Genomic DNA, 12,700 nt, shown 5'->3' with positions numbered 1-12,700 from the left:
TGCCTCTTTAGCCAACATTCACAGCACTTTAATCAAAAGAGATCATCAAGTACCATTTAAAGAGTCTTTCAATAGTGCCAACTGTCTTGCACCGTTCTTGAAGAGCTATATTGCATTAGGCCAACTTCGTACCCTGACAAGTTTCCAACGCCCCGAGCGATAGAGGCTTCTCTAGAGTTCCGAACAGTTCAACTGGAGATGTACACGAACATTAATTTATGACGTAGTTGTACTGAAGTTAACATACTACTTGATAACATTACCGCAATTCATTATGTTATGACGATAGATCGTTTCATTCATGAAGACGCGCCCCACAATTTTTCCGCTAATGTTTGAGTGTTATCGGTACTCGCTAAATTATCTATGAGTGCACACGCACACTACAATAATGACGCTCGGATTGCTCAGATCAAACTCCGCGCACACCGCGCTTCCTTCGACCAAAAATTGGTGAGGCGCGTCTTCTTGGATGAAACGATCTATACCTATTTACTTATTCTTAAAATAACGTTGACGCAAAATGATATGAAACAATACACGAGTAGGTTATTCTGCTCATTGAAGCTAAGTATTTACTTACGAAAAATATTCTCAGTTGACAAAGTGTGTAACAAACTGGAAAGAAAAGCAATTTATAAACAAGTATCACAAATGTTCTCGTCGGCAGGCAAACACAGAGTATTATTTAGTTACTTTTGTGCTCGAAGTTTAACAAAGACTAATTCGCAAGGTTTACTCCTATTTTGAATATTTGTTTGAAGTTGATTCCTTTGTTTATTTTTAGTCACAGAATCCAATATTTTTCAGACATTGTTACAAATTAGATTAACCCTGTGACGTTGATATAAGTAGTAAATCAGGTAGCAAAAAATTCTTTTTTTTATGATTTCCGTGTCTGTTTTAATTTAATAATTTGATGAAATGTACCCATAGCTACATTTTATAGTGCTTTCACAATTGTCATCAACCCTACGTCCGAATGTCTTCACAGGACGAGAAAGTGGCCTTCTATGAAACGCTTGTATTCTTCTATAGAAGATTTTTTTATTGTATTTAATTTTATGTGTTTTACTTGGTTTCTTAGTCGGATCTTACGACACCCTGTAAAGGACATTGATCTTACTATTCCCACACATTATAGCCACTTGTCACATTCGATTTTTTCGTCTCAAAGGGTGTCTTTTGACAGATCAATGTACATTATGCTTCAATAATCTCGTTTCCGTGAACGAATCACCGTGAAACTCATTTGTCGTGTTTACACAATACATCAGCGTTTTGGAATCGATACGCACTCTGTCCTCTGTTACTGCCGGCGAGCACGCGAACTACATGTAACTTAGCCTAGGGCTGACTGGGATTGCTTAATTTGGTCTACAATCAATGGACCAGCCTTTTTTCGGATTCTAAAGTCATAAATCTAATAAAATTCATATTAAAGTAATTTATTTTTTGTTAAAAAAAGTTGGCTTTTCAAAAGTGCTTTTGCATTGCCTCGTTAAATCCCACCACTACTTTACTACAAGAAAGTTACTAAGATTCAATAAAATAACACTCCTAATGTGGTGAACATTACAAATAGATCATCCCACTTAAATTGATTTATGAAATAATTTGTAAGATTTTTGTTTATGAATTCGTTAATTGTTAACGTTAAAACAAAAAAAAACCTTTTAAATGTATAAAGCTTACAATAAAATAAAACATTACATTAGTAACATGTATGTTGTTAAGTCGACTTTCAGGTTTCAGTTGTTTTTGAATTTCATTTACGTTTCTCTCCATTTTCTCTCTTTTGTAAGTAAGTTGTAATTTATATTCTGTAATGCCTTACTTATATGCACTTAAGTTTTCATCAACGTATCCATTAGTTCACGACTTTTGTATGCTTCATTGCATTGAGTCCGCTAAAAAAACCCTTCTCTAATGGTAGCACCTGACTTCTTCTTCGTCGCTACACTTTTGCCTGAGTAGTCGTGATCGTCACACCAGGTCCGGTGGCAAGCACCTGACATTACACCATAAATTACTACTTAACAAACGCAGTACATTTTCCTCACCATGACGTCACAATTGCATCAACCAAAGAAGCAAAGATGTCAGCTCAAGCGCATAAAAACCGCCACAGGAAGGATGCCACCCCTACTCGCTGCACGTCAGCCCCAGCCATGAAAACATTCCATTCGCGTGCTTGTGACATGTCAACGTCACGGAATAAATAGGCCAATGTGCTAACCAATATGTTACCACCCACCGTGCATGTGAAGCGTGTAATAGCTCATTGTCTATGAAATTACACAGTGGATTCTACGTTAAAACATCGCTGATCGGAAAATGTATCAAACTTGTCCCATACCTATAGGTCAGCCCTCTTGAATGTAAGTTTTCATGAATTTATGTGCCTGTTGTGCCTGTTTCCTTCATTTTAAAAATCTAAATTGCATTTATCTTCTCTGTCGATGTGGATATTTCTAATCGTGTCTGAGCTCGATTTCGTTCCGACAATGGCGTTTCACGCTGCAATGACGTACTTCTACTTACATCATATCGGTCGTAGAAGGGTTAATTATTTTGGATTGGAAATTTCAAAAAGCGCAACGCAGGCCCCCCAAAACCATTCTACCATCTCAACTGAATAAACTGTAACCCTTTACTGCTTTAATTAGGTAATTTAAAGCAATAAAATCAAACGTATCAAAGGCAGCCGCGAATACTTTTAGCATCCAATTAACCTCGTAATTTGATCGCCACCAGAATTTATCCCGTAAATATTTTTAAATGGCCACGGGAATATTACGGCGAGCCCTTTACCGTGGTTCGCAAACAAGTTAGTATAACGAAAACAATGAACGGTTTGTACATTATAAAAGGGTATTAAAATTATTTGTGTACCTTTTCCAGTTTAGTCTACGTAAATGGGAGCTACGGCAAAGAAAAACAGATGTAATTTTATCAGACATCGTGGCTTCCCTCCTCTTCAGTCCTTAAATTCACGAAAATAATGGTTAGACCATCGAAATATTTAACCTGAATATTAAAAAAAATAACTGAATTAACTTTACATTATACTGGACTATCTTTATAAAGTTTTCAGTTATTTTTGTAACCTCTGAAATATGACACTCAAGTGTGTAACAGATTTAAATTTTAGGTACCCCTATTAAATTTCAGTCAGTTGGTTTTATAAAATAATTATGTTAATGCAAAATCTGTGCCCACGCTACCAAAACTTACTAAATAAATTATTTAAGAAAACTTTGCAATTATGTTGGTTATGTAGACGAAAATATTGTTAACTAGGTAATTTAACTTCAGTCGCAAAACCCTAAGGGCGAATGTGTTTTAGTGTTAAAGTTTTAACAGCAAAAAATAACAAATCATGCTACTCCACCTCTGCTAGGCCAATTTGCTACAGCTAAAACTTAAAAAGAAATTTCAATTGTAAGCGACGACTAAAAAACTTTGTTTTGGTCTCAAAAATGGAGTCCCTACTTAAATTTTACTTGTTATGTCTCCAAACTGCCCACGGCGTTTGCGTTGCCCTTTATTTTTTAATTATAATTACGTATTCGTCAGGATAATGTTTGAAACAGGCCTCGGTTTTTTAGATCTCAGGAAAAATATTTTCGCTAATTAGGCTTGTGTTGGCGCCACTGTCAGTTTGGGTGCGACTAAAATTATGTAGGTGGGCACTTCTTCGAAATGTTGAGCCAATGTTAAAAAACACGAGGTAATCATTTCCCTAAACAATTGATCGATCACCTTAGTAGAATCTCATCGGGAAAGAATTTTCAATTCCATGAAGTTAAAAAAGTTCTGGGAACCGAAAGAAAATTTGGAATAACTTACAGTACCTACTTTCGATATAACAATTGATCGAGAACCTTATACCAGTATTCACGAACGATACTTGCTTAAGTGAAGCAGCAAATCGAACGCACAGCGTTGAATAGAGCTCTGTGATTGGTTAGTGTGTGACCCTGTGCTTCCACGCGCACTGTGAGACCTCATAGTAATGTTTGTGAATATGGGCGTTAGAATCTCATCGTGAATGAATTTTAAATTCCTTGAAGTAAAAATTCTTGAAGCCGAAAGACTTCATCTTATCGTGGGGACTCCATTCTGAAAAGACTGAAAAAATAGCTTGAATGAACTGTTGAAATTGTGTAATGCGAATTTATATGACTTTAGTGGCAGTTATGATTTGCGATCCAGATCTAGGATAACAAAGTATCATAGAAAGAATAGAGAAAGATTTATCTATCGTACATTTGACTAAGGAGATGATTCGAAGAATTGCATTGATTTATTCATCCAGATTATGTCAATTTTTATGTAGTTTCTGATTATTTTTTGACCTCTTAACTTCGTTTTTGCTCTTATTTTGAATCTACATAATTTAAAGACAAACAACTGCATTACTTTGCAACAGTCTCCTCAGTTGGCAGATGCTCACAAGCATGAAAGAGCTAGCATTTTGTCTTACAGAAAACAAAACACCAGTTAAAACCCGACATGTTAACTAATCGTAGACGCGAGCAGGGTGCGGGCTTAAAAGCACAAAGTCATTATCCGTAGTCTTCCATTCCACATATTGTTTCGGAACTGTACGAGTGCAGTAATGACGTCATTTAGACTGCAACTTTATCTAGATTAACTTTATTTGTGTGTACTTACTTCTACCATTGGTTGTTTTGTTCTATGACTTTTTTGTAGAATTTATTCTCATTGTTCCTAAGCCTCTAGACCAGTGAGCTTACCTTGACTGTTTATGTTACGTGTGCTCGCTGGCGACTGCGTAAAAAATGTCATTATATGTATGACAGATTGTACAGCGCCCCTAGCGGCTACTTTCAAGAACTAAAATCTTTATAGATTTTTTTTTACGTAGGCGAGCACACCTAACGTAAACTCATGGTAAGCGCACAGAACACCTACCTAAAAATAATAATAGTCATAGTAGGACTTTGAACCGTGAACCGAAGCGTTCTAACTAAATATTCCTATTATTTTAGTACCTACTGAGTCTTTTCTTTCACTCATCTCGGAATAATTTCAAGAACGGTGGCATCAAATAGATCTGAAAAATTGAAAATCGTGACTGCTCGATTCTAAACGAACCCGAACTAACATAGGCGACAGACATACCCTGATTGGAAGCCGTCACTCCAGAAGCACGGAATCATCTCTCTCCGACTTTGAAGCCCGCAATATCCTAACCAAACAAGAACCACCTAACCATTTCGACTTGGTAAATATTTTCTTTAAAACTAGTGGTATCAATTCCTTATTGGGTCATCGTCACTCAGCGACTGAATATTTAGGTCAAATCAAATTCTTAATCTAAATGGGGTATAAATAAACAATGCTATTATGGTTAGTAAACCTATCGACCTCGACACTAATATAATACAGCATTTTGCGGCAAAGTTAGTGCTGTCCCACCCAGTATTTAGTATTGGTATTTTTACAGTAATTTTGTGGCCAGAGGGCAGTTTCCGCTAGAGGCGTTGTACAATCCGTGTCTTTTTTTACGCGCTCACTTGTGACGACGTTTGATGTAAACTCACATTCAACCCTCAGTACTAGTAGGCTAGCCTATTCAATATTGGACTGCGTGCGTATATAATATTGGAAGTTCGATCCCAGTCGACCGCTGGACTATTTTGTGGTGAACCCACTTCTAACACATGCTTCATATTTGTTTAGGTCGTTGGAATATCAGTTATTTGTTCCACAAATGAATGATCCATTCTTGAAAATAATATCTTCTGTTTGTGGATCAGATATCACGATCCGGAGCCCGTCGAGTGGTGCTGCAGCAAGCCACACCAGCGATGGCTGGCCGGTTCCGCTGCGAGGTGTCCGCGGATGCTCCCACGTTCCACACGGAGATACGATCAGCACCACTAGAAGTCGTCGGTGAGCATTGATTACATTTAATTAATATTTAACTTTTTACACTCCCCTGCAAAGTCCCCGGACCGATACGACCTGCAGGCTTTCAAGAAGAGAGTGTATCTTCACCTCAAAGGCCGGCAACGCACCTGTAACGCCCCTGGGACTGCGGGTGTCTATGGGCGACGGTAATCACTTACCATCAGGTGATCCGTCTGTTCGCTTGCGTCCTGTTACATAAAAAAAAGTCACATCAAACGCTGATTTTGAGGGTTTGACTCCATGGTCCGGTTTCTGAATTGAAATTTTTCATATAAAATTCATGCTTGAGTGGAGGATGAGCAGGTTGAAAGTAAAAATCTCAGTTCAGAAACCGGGCTTATGACTAACTGACGCTGAAGCGTAGGTAATGAAGTTCTGTATAGAGCAGCTCATACTTCGCCGAAACGCAAGCAACATACGAATACTTAGTGCTTTTGGATATAATGAAAGAACTCAAGTAACGAACCAACTCTTGTTAGAAGCCTAACCTAGGTATCGGTGTAAAGACAGTGGTGGACACTTAATTTTAATTTAATTTATCTTTTTCCGTACATTTTAGTTAATATAGGTAAATACGAGATCATCGAGTTCAGTCAATGACGCAAATCAATATGATTATTAAATTCGATTTGATTTGCGTCATTGACGTTACTGATAAACGTCTTTCGACTCTTTGTTTTTTCTGTTGGGTTTAAATATTCGCTAATTTATTTTGGCAATATCAGTAGTTTACAATCTAAATGTAGGGACGTACCAAAATCGTACGACAACTCGACATGAAAAGGTCATTTAGGACAAGAAATCAGTTACCCTTATTTAAGGTAATAACACTCGTAATTGGAGGCCCTTTATAGTTTTCCAGATTAACTTTATTGTCGCTAATGAGGGTGATTAGAACTTTTCCTGTACCTTTTACGACTAAGAACCTTAATTTATCTGGTATCTGTGCTCTGAATCCTAATTTATTTTCTTTTTATTTCTAGTTTATAAAAATAGTCTGTATTCCAAAATGTTTGTGGATCAATTCATTAACACATTACACGAAATTGTTTTCATTAAACAATAAGTAAAGGCACAATTTCTTTAATAATAGCCAATTTCAGGCCTAAAAGCCTAAGCCTTTTCGCTTTCAACAATGTATTACCACAGGTATTACTACAATTAAACCGTAAAAGGTTTATTTTTATATGCCTTCAAAGTTATTGCTATAAATAGTTAATTGAACAGGCGAACAATGGGCGTTACAAATAAAATTTATTGGGTACTTAATGGCTTAAAACACTCAAATATTTTTAAAGCAGGTGCGTCCTTAATTTTGCATCGTAATGATCATAGCCATAATTTTTAATTACTTCAGTAATATCAAAGCGACGATTTTTCTTAGTAAACCAATTACGTGGCTGTACTTCGAAATTAATTGTATTTTCAACTTGCTAATTGTATATTGTGTGTAATTGGCAGCATTCGATTATGTATGACACAAAATTACTGAAAATTACGGCTATAGTGAGCACTTTTAATGTAGAATCGGATTGAAATTAACATAGGTACAAGGGCTTTCAGTTTATCTGCAAAATGTTGTTCGCTAAATGGTTCACGGCGAAAATTATTTAAAACGTAACGCAATATTTTGAATTCAGCCTTATAAATAATGTATGAGGTATTTACGTAAGCGGCGTAACTTTTACACATATAAAATTGAATGAATAAGTAGCAAAAAAGAATCGTGCTCTGATATTGACCAGAAAACTTGTGAGCGAAAAGTTTTCTTTGCGAGTTTCTCTTTGTCCGTCTTATAACGGGCGAGTATTGGGCGTGTAGATGTTCCCGGGTTGCGGGAAGTTACGGCTCCAGAAATGATATGTTCGGGTTTATTAGGTGTTTTGTAAAAGTCGGTATTAGTTTGTGGGTTTCTATTTCTACACCAAATAAGTTAAAGACTCTTGCACGAGCTAGCGTAAACAATAAACATATTCGTAATTCTGAAGATAAAAATTAATGCTACGCAGATGCTTGTGCATTTGACCCCAATTAATGATTATGAGACACGTCTTGTTTAAAATTACATCATCAAACTAGTTTAAGTACTTACCTATTCTTTTTCACGACATCTAGACATCAACAATCTCTTAGCGTAGCGTCAAAATCTAGAAATCTTTAAAGTTGGATTTATGAATACCCCTTGCCCTCGTAAAAATACATCTTCTTGCTTTATCAACGTACACATTACACGTCTAAATTAAACGCACTTGAAATTTAATTTCTTCAACCAAAATTCCATAGAGACTAGTTATCAAGTACAGAATAGACAATTGACTCAGATTGGAACTCTGTGGGAGGTCGTAATTGCAGATTCTTTCATAATAATTAATCTTGTTAAGGCCCAGGTGCTCGGCTGATGTCTAGTGCTTTCATTTCCATTAATCTAGATAGAGCTGTTCATCTAACAGTGAGTTATTGCTTTATTCTACAGCTAAAATGTGTCTTTACCCCACTTCACTTTAGGTTTAATAGTTTTTTGTATTACTCAACTGTTTGCAGTCGAATGGCCTTTAATTGTTATTAAATCAGATTGATAAATTTTAGATAATGAAATCGCATTGTTTATTTATTTATTTATTTATTGTAATAAATTATCATTCCCATTGCCACGAGCCATTATTACATCAGCCAGAAGTAAAAAATAACAAACTGTGAATTCGCTGGGTGCGAAGTACTAGGTGGGGGTAACATAATCTATCGCAGCGCTCATGGTGGTCAAAAGTAGAAATAATGTAAGCTCTGTCATCAGATGTATCTGTCAATGGCAAAGCGATTCTACATAATACATTTTAATATCATTAATTAATCGCATGAAAAGGGTCCTACTGGGAACTTAAATAAAAGAGTGGACTGTATTTCGATAGGGCTGGTTTAATAGCCGTTTACAATTTGGAAATAACTAGACTATACAACGTGGTAGTACAAAATTGAGTCACAGTAGTTGTTGTGCACAGATGTTTGCCTTATGATGAGAGCGTGAATTATTGAACTCTGCCCTTGTTTTGTTCTTAATTCTTCTACATCTCGGACTTGTCCAGTCAATACCAACAACTTTCCTTTAATTACGGTTTGTGGTTGGAATTTGATATTGTAACACTCACAAACCCGGTCTTCAAAACAATACTCATTTCGATCTGAAAACGATATTTAATTTATTACTAGCGATACAGGAACATTTAAATATATTTACTGTTATATAATGAAACCGTTAAAGTAGCTTTTTCTTTTTGTTTTACAGTAAAACTACAACTATAAATGAAGTAAACAAACCCTGACACAATCAAAATTAAACATTCTTTTTGGACTTACCTCATTTGATTTGAATGACCAAAATGATTTCAAAACCTTTTTTCCACCCAAATCGTGGTATCACAACAATTTATTAGTCGAAAATATTTGTTATTTTTTCATTTCGATATTTTTTTACAAATATACGACCTAAATGTCAATGTGACAGAGCCCATAAAGTTGTGGACGCTAGTTGGCGCTGTAATCGTGCACAGAGCCAATAGAGTGATTTTTCATTTGTTTGCCGTTTTATCAAAATGCACCATAGGCAGCCAACGTGATTTGAATTTGGAATGTCATAATTCGAATATTAAAAAATAGTGAAAATTGTGTTCAACCTCTTTAGAGATAAACTTCTCCGTATGATTTTTTATTTAGCTTAAATTAAGGCAATGGCGTAAAAAATACAGCCAGTGATTTAGTGGCCGCAACGATACAACACGATATTCATAAGATTTGATATTGGAACGTAAGACAAGACCAATGAAGGTCGGAAAGCTTGATAAAATTTTGTCTTTCTACGAGTAGACTAATATTTTAATTTAATTAGAATATTTTACTACGATCTATATTTTATTTTTAATATTTAAAACTAACTTGACCAAACACGTGACACGTACGTGTGATTCTTGAACGTAACATGTCCCAAATAAAACCAATTGCGGCAGCGTTCAACAAAAGAATTGTAGTTCTGCTAAAAATCAAATAAACAGACGTCCAAGCTGCAGTCACGTACGCGACATAGGTCCGGGAGCGCCAAAACAGCTGTAGCTTGGATGCTGTCCAGGCAGAAGACTTCTTTCCGCTACCTAGCGTTTATTAATTTAAAATATCTACTGAATCTATTGAGAAATGTAACTTACTCGCTTTTATCTTGGCAATAGAACTATCTAACACGTGCCCTACATTTTTAGTACTCAATACTCAATACTCAATATGTTTATTGCTTCCATAATACATAGTAGGTAATATAGGTGTTACAGTGTGATAATACAGTTAATTATGGACCCTGTTGGGCGCTGCAATTTAAAATATAAAATATAAGAGAGGAGGCTTTTTTAATTATTAGATTAATAGACTCATCTTATTTTATCATCTAGATATTCTTTTATAGTGTAATAACATTTTGTACTTAAAAGCTCTTTTAGTTCTTTTGAGAATTTGTTATCATTATTTTCTTTCAATAGATAATTGGGCAATTTATTATAAATCTTTATGGCCATATTATAAGTACTTGAAGAGGATAAATTTAGGCGGATGGTTGGTATCATTAACTTATTTTTATTTCTTAAATGGTATTGTGGACATGATTCTTCACGTTTTGTAAAAAACTCAAAGTGGGAACGGACAAAGTTACAAATATTTAAAATATAAATACAAGGCAAGGGCAATATTTTGTACTTTTGAAAGTAAGGCTTACAACTGTCTCTGGGCTTAATATTGGCTAATATACGGATTAGTTTTTTTTGTTTGATGAATAGTGAGGGAGCGTCGGTGCTATTGCCCCATAGGATAATCCCATAATTTAGCCAGGCGTAGCCGTAGGCATAATAGGTCACAAGCGCTGTTTCTAAATTAGTTGTATAATTTCTACGTTAGCTTTTGTGAAGTGAAGCACTTGTAGCACTTGAAAAAATAATGATTTAGTTTCCAACAGTCTAATTAATTTCCAAGAAGTAAAAACTTTCTTCCGTTCAGTCATTCTAACAGTGCATAAAAATATTGTTGCAAACCTGTATTTTACACTTTAATGTGAAGCCATTAATTTGAAAAAAATTTAATTTTCTTCAATAAATAAGTCAGTTTTCAAGAACTGAAAGACGTAAACGATGCTATATGGAATGAATCCAAGACGGCCGTCCATCCAGAATAAAAAGTTTTGTTAAGTATAAAAGTATGTTGGGATCTTATTTCGTACAAAATGTATGGACAAAGTTTTGCCGATATCTGTTATTTTTAGTAGCTTTCCCTCTGTGTGATCTTTTGATGCTTATACTTTACCTGAATACTTATATTCTTTCTTGTATAAAATATTGTTATTATTATAGACAAAACAATTTTACGTGCTATAATGTATTAATAATAATAATAATACTGAACACCTGCCGTATCGTTAGGCGGTTTCTACAGGATTTACCTACAAATATACCAGTCATTTTATAAACTTATAGATCAGATACTTGGCTTGGCCCGTATCTGGTTTTAATCTTACCAGCACCAAAGCTGAGATAAAATATACGAACAAATAATAATAATAATAAAATCGTTTATTGCAAGAAAAACAATTACATTTTTCATATTAATCTTGGACTCCACACTAGGCAAGCCTGTCTCGTGGAGGCCAGGAGATAACTTTACAATATTTTGGGTACTTAAAACTATTATTAGAACATAAAAACAATTAAAAAAAAATCAATAATTGTGCTGTATGTTTTATAAGTATGGGTTATGTATGTGTCGTGTATTAAGTAATTAGTGATTGATGATAAAATATTATGAAGTGTAGGTATGTCGTAGGTTTCACATTTTGTTTATTGTACTATTCTTATGAATTGCTCTGTGTTTTCGTAATTTAGTGAGGTAAGCCATGTTCCTATTTTGTGTTTAGCCTCTCTAGTAGGTTTGTCTTTTATGTTGCAGAATTTTACTATTTTATTATAAATAAATGGGCTGAGAAACGTGTTGAATCGATGGGCAAATGAAGTTTTAGTTAATGGGACTGGGATTGTAAAAAATCTTTTTTGACAGGAGTTGTTTAAATCGGAGTTTAATACAGATTTGTAGACTGAGGTAGAGGTTAGTTGTATAAAGAGTTGGCTGACGCTAAGCAGGTTACATTCTCGGTAAAGAAGATCTGTTGGAAATTGGCGGTTTTTAAATAGCATCACCTTTAGAACTGAGCGCTGAGATCTTTCTAGTTGTAGTAGTGTAAACGTTGCTGTACGACCCCAAGCTGTGATGCAGTACGTAATAAGCGATTGGCATAGGGCGGTGTATACGGACTTGAGCAGTTCTTTATCAGCCGAGGACCTCAGTAGCCTCATAATACTTACAATCTTCCTAACCCTTGCAGATACGACGTCAATGTGCTTTTTAAAATTCAACTTTTCATCAATAATGATACCAAGATATCTAATAAATTCGGTTCTAGAAATCGTGTTGCAGTTACACGGCTTATTGATATCGGGACTACAATTTAGAAAGAGAGGACTGTTTGGGCAGTGATCGGAGTGGATTTTTATAGGCATTGTATTTGTGGGTGCAGAAGCTAGGGTTTTGTGAAAACTAATAAATTTTGTATTAGTGAGAGAAGATTGTTGTTGAGCCAATTGCTTAGGGTAGCTATACCAGCTTCTGCACTACGATGAACGGTCTCCCAGGATTTGTCATGGAAAACGATAGCAGTATCGTCTGCGTAACAGATTAC

At 35.4% G+C, this 12,700-nt stretch overlaps 1 protein-coding gene across 1 annotated transcript in view; it reads left to right on the top strand.

Moving 5' to 3' along the window:
* Nucleotides 1-12,700, top strand: part of LOC135088578 (uncharacterized) — a 73,168-nt gene that overhangs the window by 40,479 nt on the left and 19,989 nt on the right. The window contains exon 4 of the mRNA XM_063983429.1: nucleotides 5,790-5,925. Within this exon, the coding sequence (XP_063839499.1) occupies nucleotides 5,790-5,925 (136 nt within the window). The remainder of the gene's footprint in view (nucleotides 1-5,789; nucleotides 5,926-12,700) is intronic.

Source organism: Ostrinia nubilalis, chromosome 4 (genome assembly GCF_963855985.1).
Source record: "Ostrinia nubilalis chromosome 4, ilOstNubi1.1, whole genome shotgun sequence".
NCBI lineage: Eukaryota > Metazoa > Arthropoda > Insecta > Lepidoptera > Crambidae > Ostrinia > Ostrinia nubilalis.
Note: the sequence above shows the minus strand (reverse complement) of the source record. Positions and strands in the feature narration are given on the sequence as shown.